The sequence below is a fragment of the Nilaparvata lugens genome, chromosome 1, assembly GCF_014356525.2.
Source record: "Nilaparvata lugens isolate BPH chromosome 1, ASM1435652v1, whole genome shotgun sequence".
Lineage (NCBI taxonomy): Eukaryota > Metazoa > Arthropoda > Insecta > Hemiptera > Delphacidae > Nilaparvata > Nilaparvata lugens.
The window spans coordinates 84,558,548-84,575,373 of record NC_052504.1 but is presented as its reverse complement, the minus strand read 5'-3'; the positions used below and the strand labels follow the sequence as shown (position 1 = coordinate 84,575,373).

Here is a 16,826-nt window from a genome sequence, read left to right as displayed (position 1 = left end):
CATCTCGTAAAATAACGGAGTTCTACCTACCGGAATTTATACGCATGCGTGTTTATTCTTCAGCTCTTCAGGTGAGTGTTATCCGAACTACAATGACAAAATTGTTGACCGAATGAATGAGGTTTAACATTCAAGTCGACGGTTTGGCATTTCTCTTAATGTTTATATGTTGCGCATTTACGGTGAAACGTGGTAATAGATACTCATGGAATTTGACAGGTTGTATGTTCCTTTTTAAATTGCGCGTCGACGTATATACAAAGTTTTTGGCAATTTTGCATTTCAAGGATAATATAAAAGGAAAAAGGAGCCTCCTTCATATGCCAATATCGGAGTAAAAATCAGACTATAGAATTATTCATCATAAATCAGCTGTCTAGTGGACTATAATACTACCCGTTCAAAAACATCGAACATCTTGAAAATGTATCTTTCCATCAACGTTAGTAGACAGTTGACTATAATACTACCCGTTCAAAAACATCGAACATCCTGAAAATGTATCTTTCCATCAACGTTGTAGACAGTTGCAGCCATGGGCGTAGAACCTGTGGGGGGGGGTGGCACGGGGGACGCGTCCCCCCCCCCCACAATATTTTATGGTATAGGCCTAGGCTATGTCCCCCGGAAAAATTTATTGAAGTTTTTAATTATGATAACACATTTTTATTAGTTTATTTGTAAATTGGGAATAAACTTGCCTTGTACGAAATATTTATACATAGCATCGTTTGTATGTATGACAAGAGTGACCAGTGTGCTGAGTATTCTAGTAGAATCTATATCTTTATTATGCACGAACACACACTAACACACTCATCTATTATGTTACGATTGTTACATAAGTATTTTATATCTGAAACTCTCTCCAAACAAAGACAGTTACAAGAGTTACAATCAGAAAGATTTAAAATTTGTTTTGAAAAATGTAATTACTCATGGGAATTTATGTTGATCTTTGTAACACAGTTTTAAGTAAAGATTACAGCTTTGTGTATGGTTTGTGAGTGGAGAACTTTTTTATGGTTATTTAGCTATCCTGCTTTGATTGGTAATCAAAACAAACAATACAACTAATGCTGTTTTATTTTGATGTTTTTTTTTGTAAATAATTTGTATTTAGTAAAACTTATAAAACCAGTAACTCAGAATTTTATTCACCCACTAATTTACCACTGCCAAATTAGAGGATTTAAAACGGATTTGAAGTGAAATATGCTTAAAAAAACATCATTTAAATGAGCTATTTTTCAAAAAATCTTTACTGGGGGCACCTCCCCCAGACACCCATCGACTGTGGGGGGGTCTCCCCCAGACCCCACAGTACGTCCCCCCCCCAATGTTAAACAGCTATCTACGCCAATGGTTTCAGCCAGACCTGATAACAGCGCTCACACTCACATTCCGGGATGACACGTCACGGTACGATAGGACAGAAAGTTCTATGTTTATTTAGGATTTTTTCCTAAAACATAACAACAGGTCAATATAAAGAAAATAAAAATCTCAGTACCCTTTTTTTGAAATATTTTATCACAACATGTTTCGGACATTTATGCCATTTTCAAGTGATATGAAGTAAATATTTCAAAAAAAGGGTACTGAGATTTTTATTTTCTTTATATTTATATTACAAGTAGCCCTATACAGAAAAGAGATAACAACAGGTCAATGTAACTTACTGAGCGCGAGGTCTACTGTTCACAGAACTACTAGTTAATTTCGAATTTGAAAATCGGATATTATAGTCCAGATAATTTTTTAAGCTTCATTCGGCATCCTTCTATCTATTCATATACTTCCAATTCCCAGATATCTATAGATAATCCCTATCTATCCCTATCTGTTCCAAAAATTCCCTCCACAACATTCCATTAACTGAACTGGACTACCGTATATATTTCAATAGGAATAATATTTCCACTATGTGGGAAAAGTACAGACACTGATAACATATGTGCAGCTTTATTAATGAATTCCTATTTCGCTCTTCCTCCACCTTCACCTAGTCTCCTTCTCACCTCAATGTTCTTTTCACGGCTTTTTATTTTCCTTCTACCATATTCAGTGGCAGCTAGTGTACTTGTGAGGGATAATATTTTTTTGTGAGGGTGATGTCCACATGAGCTCTAGACTTGTGCGTGAATAATTTAAAATTTAAAAAAATTCTAACCTTATTTTGGACTCTGTCACATATAAATTTTGATGAAAAATAGCACAAGGACTACCTTATTATTTTATCTTCTATAATGTTATTGCATTAGTGTAATTTGCATTGTAAATGAATAATAATAATGAGGCGGATGATAATGAGAGATGAATGGACCTAAAGTTTAAGGTGGGTTCCGAACCAATTCATGAATAATAGTGGATTGGGTTCAAGCGGTCACCCTTCCAATGGGAGTAGCAGGCGCTTGATTCTTAACTTATCTGAGTGACAGCTTATCAGCGCGTCCACTACTGAGTCAAACCTCTCTCACAACTAATCTTATTGAGTGAAGGTGGATGCTCAAAAATTTTGTACCAATACACCTACAATATAATATTGCTCAATTATAGTTCAATTACTGTGCTGTGCAATGTTCATGGTGTAGCAATTATTTTCCACTATCAATTCAACGTTTTCAAAAACCTTTTGCAGTAGGCCTACCTAGAAAAAGCACTTAATTTTATTAGTGATAGTTTCAACCTAGTGTAGGTCTTTGTCAGAGATCAGACTCTAGAAACTTAGACTACTGTAGTCATGGGTCTTGACAAGAGTCAGTTTCTTGAGTCTGATGAAGACTCACACTCTGATAAAACTGGTGTCACTCAGGCTGATCTGCTCTAATGGCGGTAGAACATGCATGATGAACATGTTTATCATGCACATACACATGTTCATCATCAGCAAGAGGCTTCCAGCATAAAATAAACAATAAATAAACCACTTAAAAAATTACAAATTATAGAAGAATAATTCAACCTCAAGTGAATAAATAAACCAATTAAAAATTACAAATTATAATTATAGAAGAATAATTTAACCTCAAGTGAAGCAATGGAGAAAAAATAAACAACAAAATCGAAGATAGAAAAACCAAATCTTAAAAGATTTTGCTAGAAGAGTTTTGCTGTCATCACAGATGTGATGACACAGAAATGTATGACGACTGTGTATTATGCATGTTTATCACGCATGTTCTACCGTTAGTGGCCAGCCTACTAAAAGTAGGTACAGCACTAAAGTTACTGAATTGTGTTATATCGCGGTTGGTGGTGTGTAGGTACTGGCAGTGAGTGTGAACAGCAGGTTCATTATCTGTAGTTTCAATAGATGTATTATCATTCAAGAGACTATAGCTGTGGGGATTGGGGGTTAGCTTTCTACAGTGCAGCTTCACGACGGTCTGCACTGCTCATTGCAGATAGCGAGACAGCTTGTAGCAAACTGGATGGTCACGGCTATATAGTTCGCAAGGAATATGCAGTCGTTGCATGCTTCAACAATAATGATCATTCGGTTCAGACTTGTTCACATCAAGTTAATTATTCTATCACTTTTTGTTATTAGAAAAAACGACTAGCAGTCAGATATTTTACAATAAATGAATTAATCACTCACTGTGACAACGAGATCTTTCGGCAGGTCCGCCATCTTCTTGTGAGTGATTAATTCATTTATTGTAAAATATCTGACTGCTAGTCGTTTTTTCTAATAACAAAAAGTGATTTAATAATAATAAGCAGTTCGTGATGGAAAACAACATTGAAGAATTATTTTATCAATTGAGCTCTTGAAAATGAGAATACTCATAAACGCTGATTTTAGGTGTCTCTTAAGAACTTTTCAAAAATCGGTTCTAAAGTGGTCCCCAGCTATGCTTTTTTGATCCCTTCACTAATGGTACACTCGAAGGAGAGCGCTTTGGAGCACATTATTGAACTGCACGATAACCACAGCGTTATTGAGTATGTCATTTGTGGGATATTTTGCCAGTGCAGTTCAAATATGTGTCTAGAGGTCCAACTGAACATGCCTATAAAATTTGAGAGATTTTTGTTGAGAAGTTTTTGAATGAATGAGTGCCTACAGAATACTTCAGGATTCTTAGGCCGGTTTCAGACGAACCATTATCGCATGTGGGATGTGGGACCGACATACCACAGAACAATATGACTACGCAGAGAGTCTTTCACACTACATTTGAGAAAACGCTCATTAGTGCGGTTTTGGTAAAGAAGCTAGGGGAAGCGTGGTGCTCAAACCAGTGGTACCACAATCGCAAGTAAAATGTGGAAGTTCCAATGCCACTGCCATGCCTGCCAATGCATTCCATATGCGCTGCGTTTGTGGTACTACAGAAGGAAATAGTAGTAGCTCCCACATCCCACATGCGATAGTGGTTCGTCTGCAACCAGCCTTAATCAATCAGCATGACCATGATTGTTATTTTATCAATCACGCATTGTATTTTAGCGTGCTCTTGATACCAAATAGCCTATACATGATTAAACATTATGTATGATGAATAAAGATTAACCTGATGAATGAAGATTATCCTGATGAATGAAGATTAACCTGATGAATAAAGAATCTTCTTGGTGAAATTGTCTTTTTGTGCATCAATAAAAAAAATTCATTCATGAGAAACAAAAGAATGCAAATTGTAGATATCGAACACTGATGTTGACATTTAGAAGCCAGTCGATGATACCGACTTGCAATCATTTTTGATTATAATTATATTTTATTGCGAATTGTTAGAAATTCAATCCAAAAAAGTATACCATAGTGTTAATGTTAAGCAATCGATTTGTTCTACTCTTATACTAGATCAGTCAATTGAATGTGATGATTGATAAAAACACAGTGAAATACATAATGGATGCAAATTACTGTAGGAAATAAATTGAATAGCATCATATCAATAAAATCTTTAATATTTCTCTTGAATTTTACAATTATCCATGATTAGTTAACATCATTATCAACACTATATTTGCTAATTTTTAACAATAGATCATTTTCGAGTTTTCAATCTTAATCACTACTATAAAATTAAATAATCATACATTCTGAAATGCTTGCCTCGTTACTTTATTGAAATAGGTACAATAATTTTCAAGAAAATATTATCAACCTCCCACTACTCAACACATTTTAACAATTTTTTATTTGAATATTTTTATTCAATTGTAATTTTTGGAATACTTATGCCCGTACATGAAGAATACACAAGGATAGGGCTCTTACAGAACCTGGTTTCACTAAAATGTTTTTTTTTTTTTGCTCGTAAATCTTGCCACAATTCGACAGATTTTTACTGTAAGGATTGTTTGCAACACTTATACGACCCTCAACCATAAATCAGAGTGTTTGATGAAAACACATTTTCAATTTATATAAAAATAAAAACTAATGTAACAATATACATTTGGAATGGATGATAGTTTTACCTGCAAAGCCGCTTTGGTAAAGATTTAATTCAAATTTATCGATAGACTTCAATAAAAATTATGAACGAATGCATTGTTCCTCCAATAAGAAATAACCACATGACAATAATACTCTTAAACCAAACAAGTGAAACAATATCCATTTTAAAAAGGATTTGCAATTCATCATAATCTTCCACTTACGGTCCTGAAAGGTAACTTTTAACAAATAAAGCTGGATAACGGTTTGAGTGACAATAGCCAATATTAAAGTTTCCTACTCTATTGTTGATAGAAAATATATTTCGTTTTAATACTGATTCTATTGATTATTGATGCTGAAAATATACTTAAAATTTCAAAAGAACCTGCAAAGGAATAAACGCTTTCAGGAACAATAGATCTAAAACGAATCCATACGAATTTGCGTGCTATCTATTTTAAAATAGGGGCTTCAGACCTCATGAAGAGCCATTTGAAGATAACTGTGGATTTTTTTCTGTATTCAAACATTCAGTTCTTATATTCACTTGTATTTAACATGAAGGCATTTATATTCTATTTACCCTGTAACCACAATTGGTTTAGTAGATGAATGCTGAAAAGTAGAGCACGAGAAATAATTTTCACAGACATTTTTAGGAGTGGTATCGCTTTCTCTGAAAGGAACGCTGAAAGATAGATAGCAGAGAATGGACAAGAATATTTATTATGGTTGACAAGATTTGAAGCATTCAAGTACGTATGAAAGTTACAATCAATGAAGGAGAGAAGATACTCATATCACCGCAATATCATTGAAATATGTGACATATTTTTTTAATCACATCGGATTAAGAAATCTTAACAATACTTTCAATGGGAAATTGAACCTCGAAATATGTATAACACAGTTCCCGTATCAGATAATCATCTTTTAAAGACAAATCGTTATAATACACGATCAAGTTTATGTGATCGTATTACACATGAAATGAGCCACTTATGAAAGTACAAATATTTTCAAGAAGAACCTAACTAAAGTACGTAAAACATAATCCAATTGAAATTGGAAAACTTAGGGGTTATCCATTGATATGGATTTGAATAATCATAGATACGGTACGTTTATTATGAGTACCGTACTGCACTCTGATAATATACGGTACTATTTAAGTACTGAACTTGAGATCCATGTTTTACAAGCATCTGAATGGATTCTAATTTTATGGTTGAAATTAGCAAGAAGCTAACGGTAAATAGCTGGTATTTTTGAGGTATCAGGCCAATCATTCATAATAAAATTAGAAATTAGTCTACCGCTCATTCGCACATCCACTTCATACACAAAACCAGAACATTCCACCATCGAATAGAACAATAGAAATATACACTTCATCGATTCTTAAACCTAGAAATTCACAACATTTCAAAGATGCTCCACTTCGATCAAAAAACATTCAAACACAAATAAATACAATTCGAATCAGTCCAAAATCAAATGTGAAAATATTATCTTTGAAAATCGATCAACGTAATATATTATACAACAAATAATCGAGTATTATACATAATTTATTTACATAATTATTTCTATAAAATATTTGATTTCTGAATTACAACTGGAAGCTTGGTCAATATTTCAAACACAGTCGTTATTAAACTAAATGTAAGGATTACATTTCCTACAAGTCTCAAGTAAATGTGAATTATTTTTCATAGAATTGGGCTTTGACGGTTGAAGTCGACTACTGGAAATACGTGATAATTTTCCTTATTTGGCAGTAACAGTAGTAGTAAAACATTGAGATGTTTCGACAAGATATCAGATATATTACAGTCTTTATGGAGGAAAGGTTGAATCGTCTTTAAACGAAATTTTTTAAACACATATTAATTACAAGGTGGGAAATGATAGGTGGATGTATAAATAACATGTAGAAGTTAAAGTAATTGACTAACTTGGTGAAATAATGACTTACAAACAATGACAAAATTAGTTTTGATTATAATTTCAGGTTGACTGTGTAGTTTTGATGTCAGTAGTAATGGTATGAAGAGACAATAGATGCGATAACATGTGCATAATTTCGAAAATGTCACTATCCAAGATCACAATAATTAATCAATAATCAATCTCGAACAATATTGATCCTCGCTATAGTTTAGTTGTAGCGCTTGGTCGATCTCGGGTGCCCGTTCCACAACAACCAACATATCGGCGAAGGAGATACAAGTGAATTACGGCGCATTTCACAACAACACATCGGATACAAGTGAACCACTCTTGAGCTCGGCGGCGAATTCGTTGTTCGATCAGCTGATCGTTCACAGTTGCACTAGAGAAAGTGGAGAGGCGTGAGACTCGTTCACAGTAGCACTAGAGAATGTGGAGAGGCGAGAGACTCGTTCACAGTTGCACTAGAGAATGTGGAGAGGCGAGAGACTCGTTCACAGTTGCACTAGAGAATGTGGAGAGGCGAGAGACTCGTTCACAATTGCACTAGAGAAAGTGGAGAGGTGAGAGACGTCGCGGAGTGCCGATGGCGCGGTGCTGGCTGGCGAGTGGCTGCGGTGGGGGGGCTGAACACTATTTGTCGGTGAGCTGCAGATGTCAGTAGACCCAGGAGACGGGGATCCACTGCGGTGTGGTGTGCACTCGCTCGATGGCCCGCTCCAGCGCCGCTATGGTTTCCTCGATGTCGTTGTTGACGATCGTCAGATCGAAGAAGTGGCCGTACGCCTGTCGCAGCAGGTCCGACTCTTTCGCCAGTCGCTCCAGGCTGCCGTCGTACTGTACACACCACAAACAAAACAATTTTTACCATTACACAAATCATAGAACATAGTTTTGCAGGAAGATACCCACATTAGTTTTTTGCTGGTACAAGGGTAATGGAAAGTGCATTGGTGAACAGATGAGTTGATCAAGCATCCATGCCATCGGCGGGATTCGAACCCTTCCAGGCAGTGCTAGCAGACCAAATATCGTAACAAAACCCTTCTTATCACTAGACCAACCCGGCCAGTAAGTGAAATTTAACTTGAGTGACCGTTATGAAAGGAGATTTGCGGACCCACGTCTGTTATTGCATTAGTTTTAATGTATCACAGAACCAATTCTCAGATAAAGTTGGATTCTCGTAGATTACGTTATTAATATGGGGAAACATTTCTTGCATGATAAATAGATGATTGTATTACTTGCGCATTGATAATTAGGTGGAGATGCCAGACGAATTTTACATCCAGTAATTTTAACTGGGACAACGATAGCAGACCAAGTTTTGAATTTTGAATTTATCTCATTTGCCAAAATACAAGTTACAACGCTCTACGTCGGTTCACCAAGTTCAGTTTAGATAAGTTTCTTTTTCGTCAAAAAACACTACAAAATGAAGTAATGATTCGTAGTATTAGACATGTAGAGCATCAAAGATATTCCAAACAAGAAGTGTGAGTAAGAAAGTAGGAGTTGTTAGATATGAAGAGTGAAATCTCTTTTTGGGGCGTGGGACGTGATCGGAGATTTATAAAAAATGTATCAAATCTATAAATGTGATATCAAATCAATCAAACGAATTCGCATTGATTGAAAATGTCCATGGTAAAAACCATCATATCTATGAAGAAAATTCCACATAACTGGATTGGATATAATTCATAATTACTAAATGACTATAAACAGAAGATTATCTCGCGCCACACGAATTGGAATTGTAATTTGAGAGCTGAGAGTAATAAAACTGTAGCCCTATGTATACGTACGGTACGATGTAGTTATAGCTCGATGCACCATATAATATCATCATCATAATAAAATGATTAGTGATTCAGTGATAGAATTTTATTATATATGAAATATCATTAATGTATTGTTGCTATTATGTTTTCATTTTTCCTAGATAGTTTATAGTGATGACATCAATCAAAATAATTTTCGTTTCACCTCTAACAATATTCACTTAATTCACAGAATATTAAGTACCATAATCCGCATATTAGTTCTTCAAAGTTCCATTGTATTACATTTAGCTTGAAGGACAAAATTAATCCTTAACATTTTGATTTATAGCTTGAATTGAATTGAGTTTTATTAATTTCAATCCTTCAATCTTACCGAATATGATTATTCTCCTTAGTTTCAATCTTACTGAATTTTAATAAAATATTGAAAACGAGAAAATATAGAAATTATGAATCGCCAAGTCCTACAGATTATTATAAGTGTTTGATGGATTATGGAACCTACATCAGCAAGGTTCTGGAGAAGGGGTGCAGCAATGAAGACAACATATGGAGCGAATTCCGATGTCCTTAGTATCTTCAATGCTTGAGGTTCAACATCCAATATGGCTACTCTGCCATCCTGGTGAATTTTCCGGATTGTTTCTAACTTTGTACCATACATTGCTTCCTCATGGGTTCCTGGAAAACACAATTATTAATGTTATTGTTATTGAAATTCCAAAATCAATCATTTTCATAAAAACAATTCAAGTTATATCATATAACATTTTTAATTTGAAATAACTGCTTTCAATTATTCATGCGAAATTCATTGTTCAAACGTTCAAAAACTTCCCATTAGTTAATATACAGGTCATAATATTGCACTGTAGGCTACTGCAGCAAAAATATTCATGTTTCTCTATATGTATTGCTTCTCATAATTTTTAATTATTACTCATATAATATGTATTGCACATAAATAAAAATATAAATGTTCAATCACAATTTTTGTAAGTTAAACAATTTTAAAAATCTGGTGTGGCGCACTCACACAACTTTCCTTGCCGTTATGAAAATTGATCACCTGACGCTAGTGTTACCGCACATCTCAAGTCTACAATTTGAGCCAGCTGGTGACAGGGCAATAACGCTGGAGACACATGAGGTCTGCTATCTCTTCATAGTGAATGATTTAATAGAATCAACAATAATTTGCAATTGAATAATCACATTTTCTCGAATTTAAAGCTTATTTTCAATTTTAGGTGAAAATGTTACTGAACATTAATTGTAGAGATTTTCATGCTCAATCTACTCCACTTGATGATTTTTGTTTAAATTGTATCTGAAGGCTGATAATTGGGAATCTAAAATAGAACTTTGCATTAATGAGGCGGAGCTCCTGAATTTTTTACAGATATGGGACTTGTGGCAGTTGATAGAGCTTATCGATGACTATTTTAGGTATGAATTTGATCAAAATCGTTGGAGCCGTTTCCGAGAAAATCACGAAAAACCCTGTTTTTGACAACATTTTCGCCATTTTAGCCGCCATCTCTGATCGCATTTGATCGAAATTGTTCGTGTCGGATCCTTATAGTGTAAGGACCTTAAGTTCCAAATTTCAAGTCATTCCGTTTATTGGGAGATGAGATATCGTGTACACAGACGCACATACACTCATATACACACACACACACACACACACCACACACACACACACCACACACACACCACACACACACACACACACCACACACACACACACACACACACACACACACACACACCACACACACACACACCACACACAACACACACACACACACCACACACACACACACACACACACACACACACACACACACACACACACACAACACCACACACACACACACACACACACACACACACACACACCACACACACACACACACACACACCACACACACACAACACACACACCACACACACACACACACACACACACACACACACACAACACACACACACACACACACACACACACACACACACACCACACACACACACCACACACACACACACACCACACACACCACACACACACACACACACACACACACACACACACACACACACACAGACCAATACCCAAAAACCACTTTTTTGACTCAGGGGACCTTGAAACGTATAGAAATTTAGAAATTGGGGTACCTTAATTTTTTTTGGAAAGCAATACTTCCTTACCTATGGTAATAGGGCAAGGAAAGTAAAAAGGGTACATAGTTTTCTATTTTTATTAATTATATTCAAGAGTAGCCCTAACAACAAAAAACAAACTTAAAAAACAAACTCATGCATATGCGCATTCAAATATCTCTATATTATATAGATGTATAACATTAGATTGTATAGCATCTGTCCAATCTGTAGTATAATATTGACTGAATAAAATTTATGAAATGAAATATTAGAGATCGAAAACAATAAATCCATAGTCCTATCTTGATTTAATTATAAGAATAATATTGATTTGTTAGTCATTCAAATCAATCTTATTTATTATAACACATTCATTTATCTACAGGATAATATGTTACTGATACAATATTGGGAATCAACCTTTGATTTTCTTTCAGCCTACCTATACCCAATAATGGTATCGTCAATACAAAAGGGGCACATCAGAACTGAATGTAGATTAGAGATTACTGTCAGAAAATTTGAAGTTGGAAAGACACTAGTTCCGTTTAGTAATATGACAAAATATTTTTTATACTGTAGTGATATTGAATTGATTGTATTGTGAATATTATTGAAATAAATAGACTGTTATCAATATAGAATATGATTTGTGTTATAACTGGTAGCTATACCGTATTCTAAATATTCGTTGGCGGCAATGTCTGCCATCATCTCGTCATGCGAAACAAAATAATAGTTTCGGCCGTTCTCCTCATCACTCCTTGGAGGCCTTGTCGTGTCTGCAAAATTAAACATTCAATAAATTCAGTCTAATCTGATTGCTGAATTGGATACACAAATTCAAATAAGACACAAAACATCTTTGAATCCATCCAATCAAAAATCGTTTGATAAATTGTGTCTCCTAATAATAATTTTTATAATAATTTTCGGTTCAAAAAAAATCCTTCTGAAAAGTGTACTGACGTATTTATTTATTAATTGTTTATTTTCTGAAGTTAAAATATAAAGCTTGAAATTTCTATACAAAACAAGGCCTTATAGTCCCTTACATCGTCTCAATTTAGTTTAGAAAATATCCAAATATTTTCAAGATGAAAGCTCAACTTCATGTTTCCACCTACTAATAAATATTCAAGGACTTGAAAATCACCTGACGGTGGTTCGGAACCCAACCAAAACTGAAGGGCCCATAATCCCTACCAGTAAAATTTGGTCTACTCATTTGGTAGAGAGTTAATGGGAATGATGTTTTGGGCACGGTATACTATTATAATATTACAGTAATTTTAAATTGCGTTCTTTTTATATTATCGTTTAATAATTCTCCAGTACATTCTTTGCATATTTATTAGAAATTTTGCTATATTGTAAGTATAGCTAGAACAATATTGTAAGTATTACAATATTTGTGAGTATATGAGCCAGCATTTATAATTATTGTAATCTAGATAAATGAAGAAATATAATCGAATTATCTTATTACCAACGCAAAGCTTGTGTAGGCATTCGCTCCTCAATTAAAACGTATCATTCAATTTTATTATTCTTCTTTATTTGTATTCGACCAATATTAGACCAATTAAATTTGTACAATTTGGGAAGCTATTAAATATATAATCATAAAATATTCAAACTTGAAGAGAGTTATGCCTTCTAGTAAATTAAAAAAAATCAAGGAATCTAGTCATATAAGTCGGAGAATTCAATTTATTTTCTAAGATTTCCTTTCTCACAATTTGAATCATAGGTAGTTAATCATAAAATAAAGTGATTAAAATCGTAGGATCTAGAAGCGGTCAACGCCTATTTACTAATTTTATCTATCTGCTGTATATAAAGACCTTTGCAATAATATTTTTCAAGTATTTTCACAATACCACCGAATGAATAAGTGAATTGAAATGGAAAGAAATACTCACGAGGAATAGGGTAGGCGTACTTATCAGGATGCTTCGCAATAAGAGTATTTTTTATATGTCTTCTTCCCACTCCATGAGCACCCAATAATACTAAGGTTTTTCGTAAAAATGCTGAAACAAGCAAAAAAACATAATTAGAACACACATAAAAATTGCAAAATTGTGATCACAAATCAATCAAATTTGAGAAATCACAACACCCCTTGTGATAACTAGAATTTTTTATTTGTCTTTTCTCCATTATTTTTTTCTGAATATTAAAAAATTGTGATCACAAATTAATCAAATTTGAGAAATCACAACACCCCTTGTGATAACTAGAATTTTTGATTTGGCTTTTCTCCATTGTTTTTCTGAATTACAAAATTATGATCACAAATCAATCAAATTTGAGAAATCACAAAACCCCTTGTGATAACTGGAATTTTTTATTTGGCTTTTCTCCATTGTTTTTCTGAATCTCTTCATTCAGTTTGAATTAGGAAGAAAGATTAGATTTCTACATGGAGATGCTTATGTAGGTATTGCAAACTTACAACACCTACTTGACAACTTGATTACTACTACACTACATGATCTGTAAATGAATAACCAATCTATATAAATAAAAATCGAGCCTCGAGTTTTGACATTCAATAACTTTTTGATGTGTGCACCGAATTTGATGATTTATTTTAGTTGTGTTCGTTATGTTCAGGACCAGGTTTATGGCCTATCAAATTTATAATCCGACTTCAGGACTCTTTCCTACGGTCCTTCAAAGTTTACATGTAATCCTTATGGGAGAAGATTTGTGAGCTGGCCACACACAGAAATAAAAAGCAGCTGTTATAATCATTGCGTCATCCAACAGCCGTCCGTAGATAGTAGAGTGTGGACTGCTCCATAACCGCCCATGTACTTTATTCTAAACTCCCCAATAAAAACAAAATGACTTTACTTTACTGATATAAAATTTATATACTTAAATTTTAAATGTTCGAGGAGAATAGAATCACTTTCCAAATAATAAGTAATGAAAAAATACAAACTGCTGCATAACTAACTAAGCACATAGAAAGTCTATATTGAGATATAAAATGTAAATACTGATTGTTGGATAATTTTCATAAAAATATAGTGATGCATCAGATTAAGCTAAGGCTAAGCACACCTGAGGAGGCGCGGCTTGGTGATACAAAGAGTTGATCTTATGGAGATTGCCTTATCACACCGTTCCACGCCATGCCCGATTTAGTGTGTGTGTGTGTGTGAGTTCTTCCATTCAAACCAATAAGCAAGAAGCACCTGGATGCAAAATGCCGTATCGCGCCTCCTCAGGTGTGCATCCAGCTAAAGTCATGAGATGCATTAACTATATGGCGGTACGAAGTTCGCCGGGCCAGCTAGTAATTTATAAAATAACATCATAGTACCCTTTTTTGAAAAGTTTTTAATATAAAATGACAGATTTAAAAACACAAATTAATAAAAAAACAACTAGTTTGGATGTTTCACATCATCTTCAGGATTTAAAAATAGATGTTAAAACCTGAAGATGATGTGAAGCATCTAAACTAGTTGTTTTGTTTTAATTTGTGTTTTTGATCTCTATTTCATATTGAAAATTTTTCAAAAAGGGTAGGCTACTTTATAAATAGAAAAAAGAAGCCCTGAAAACATACATTTCAAGAACCAATAATTTGTTTGTAAGCGAATAAGATTTTCTATCACTTTAATGAACATACATTTGAGAATACTCAAAACTAATTAAAAAATGAAGGAGATAGAATAGATGAATGAGTAATAGATGGTGGAAGCTCACACTTACATGGCAGTTTGACAACTTCTTCATAAGTAACAAGGTCGAGCTGGTCGAACACAGCATTGTGCTTCGCTAAGTACTTGTCCTTGTACTGTTTCTTCTTGCGGCCGAAGATTGAGCAATTGACTGCAATATTTACAACAAATTATTAAATCAACAATATCATAAAACACCTGAAAATCTTCGAACTTAATAAAGAAGATACAAAAAGTTCAATAATCATTGAGTTTCAAAGGAATTTAATCAATGCCAAGGGTTTATCATAGCATGATAATCACGATTCATGCAATAATTCTATGGTTGATTTTTCCAAAAATGTTTGTATATTTATAGGAGAAAAATAATGATGTTAATATTATTAAAATGTGAGAATTGAATCCAAATATTTGAATGAATTGCATTCCGTTTGTATCTATACTGACATGATTATTAGTTTGATTCAAAAAAGTAGTGAGTTCAAATCCACATTTGATAATAGATTGCAATCAATTTTGAAACGATTGGAACCGATTTGAAAATTATGTGAGAGTGTATTTGAAAAAACAAAACAAACATGATGAAGTTGATAGTGTAGGCAATGTCATCATAAGTGCATTTTCAGATTATCATTCAAATAATTCAGCAGGCTCAAATAGAAATAATATTGAAAAATAATTAATCCACAACATTACAATAGAGGCGATTTATGGTTATAGAGATTAAAGTATAATCAATTTAATAAGAAGTTTTTATACTGTGAAAGTAAATTGACAAGAAAGTACTGGGATTGTAATCGATATTATTATAAGGTTGCATGTGCCAAAAAAAGAAAAAGAGAAATCTAGTAGGTATCATCATAGAGAAACGATAGCATAAGTTTTACGCTATTGTTTCTCTATGGTATCATGTTGAATGAGTGAAATACTAGCACAGACGAAAACGATCTTTGAAAAAAATATGTACAAAATTAATCACACAGTATAGTTCAATGATGATGAAATTCAAAAATTGACATATTGAATTAAAATAGTATAAAAAGGGTATAGTAGAGTAAAAAATTATCGTTTTCTGATATTGATGTTGCTTTAATTTTGAAAATAATGCTGGGACGAATGAAGATAAAAGAAGGATGAAAAATACATCTAGACTACACTGAATTTTTTATAAGAAGTAGATGAATTCGAGAATTAGTTAATATTAAGTAGAGTCAAAAAAGTGTTTAAAGAAGGAAATGTGATGCTAATGTAGAAAATCAAAGGATTGGTTCAAAGAACAATGATAATAATATAATTAATTATTAGAATTTAAAATAAAGTTTTTTTTTTTGCTAAATTATAGAATCCAATATAGATGAATTTTTGTAAAAGAGACACAAGCAGTTCATTCAATGTATCCATTATAAATAAATAATGAAGCATACACAAGCGTCAGTTCAGTACTAAATAATTGTTAGTTTAATAGTAGTGGAATACTGAGGTGATAGAGTACTCCGAGACTACTTGAAAGAGAAGGTGCATATTTACAGGAAAATGTCAATGGTGAGAGATAATCTATGGCATAGCATTTCAGAAAGACATTTAAATGATCTTCCAGCAGGTTTCTACAGCAAAAATTAAAATTTTCAATGGATACCTCTACATCTTACGCATAATACACTTATAGTTTCTACAAACATTATTAGTAAAATATACTATTCAATATTGCTAACAACTCAATATACCCTCTTACTATTGTACCCTGAAAACAAGCCATTTACAAATAAAAACCACATTATGAATGTATTCATTGTTGTTTTTGTTTTGTGT

The 16,826-nt window shown here is 33.5% G+C and overlaps 1 protein-coding gene and 1 long non-coding RNA gene across 26 annotated transcripts in view; one reads left to right on the top strand and one right to left on the bottom strand.

The window, feature by feature from the left end:
* The window catches only part of LOC120349062, a 52,921-nt gene that overhangs the window by 32,166 nt on the left and 3,929 nt on the right, over positions 1-16,826 (top strand). Inside the window, exon 4 of one of the 2 annotated variants that reach the window (XR_005570279.1) lies at positions 1-134. The exons of the other annotated variant lie outside the window; for it this stretch is intronic. This is a non-coding gene — a long non-coding RNA (uncharacterized LOC120349062). Of the gene's footprint in view, positions 135-16,826 lie in introns of those variants that run through there. 2 annotated transcript variants of the gene reach the window in all.
* LOC111058930 (peripheral plasma membrane protein CASK) overlaps positions 4,903-16,826 on the bottom strand; it is a 545,689-nt gene continuing 533,765 nt past the window's right edge. For 23 of the 24 annotated variants that reach the window (XM_039418934.1, XM_039445693.1, XM_039418941.1 and 20 more), the window contains 5 exons: positions 15,049-15,168; positions 13,239-13,349; positions 11,988-12,095; positions 9,650-9,825; positions 5,016-8,191 (listed from right to left, as the gene is read on the bottom strand). In XM_039418934.1, coding sequence (XP_039274868.1) covers positions 8,012-8,191; positions 9,650-9,825; positions 11,988-12,095; positions 13,239-13,349; positions 15,049-15,168 — 695 coding nt within the window. In that variant the 3' untranslated portion in view covers positions 5,016-8,011. Of the gene's footprint in view, positions 8,192-9,649; positions 9,826-11,987; positions 12,096-13,238; positions 13,350-15,048; positions 15,169-16,826 lie in introns of all 24 variants that reach the window. The other variant, XM_039445680.1, reaches the window with a different exon arrangement.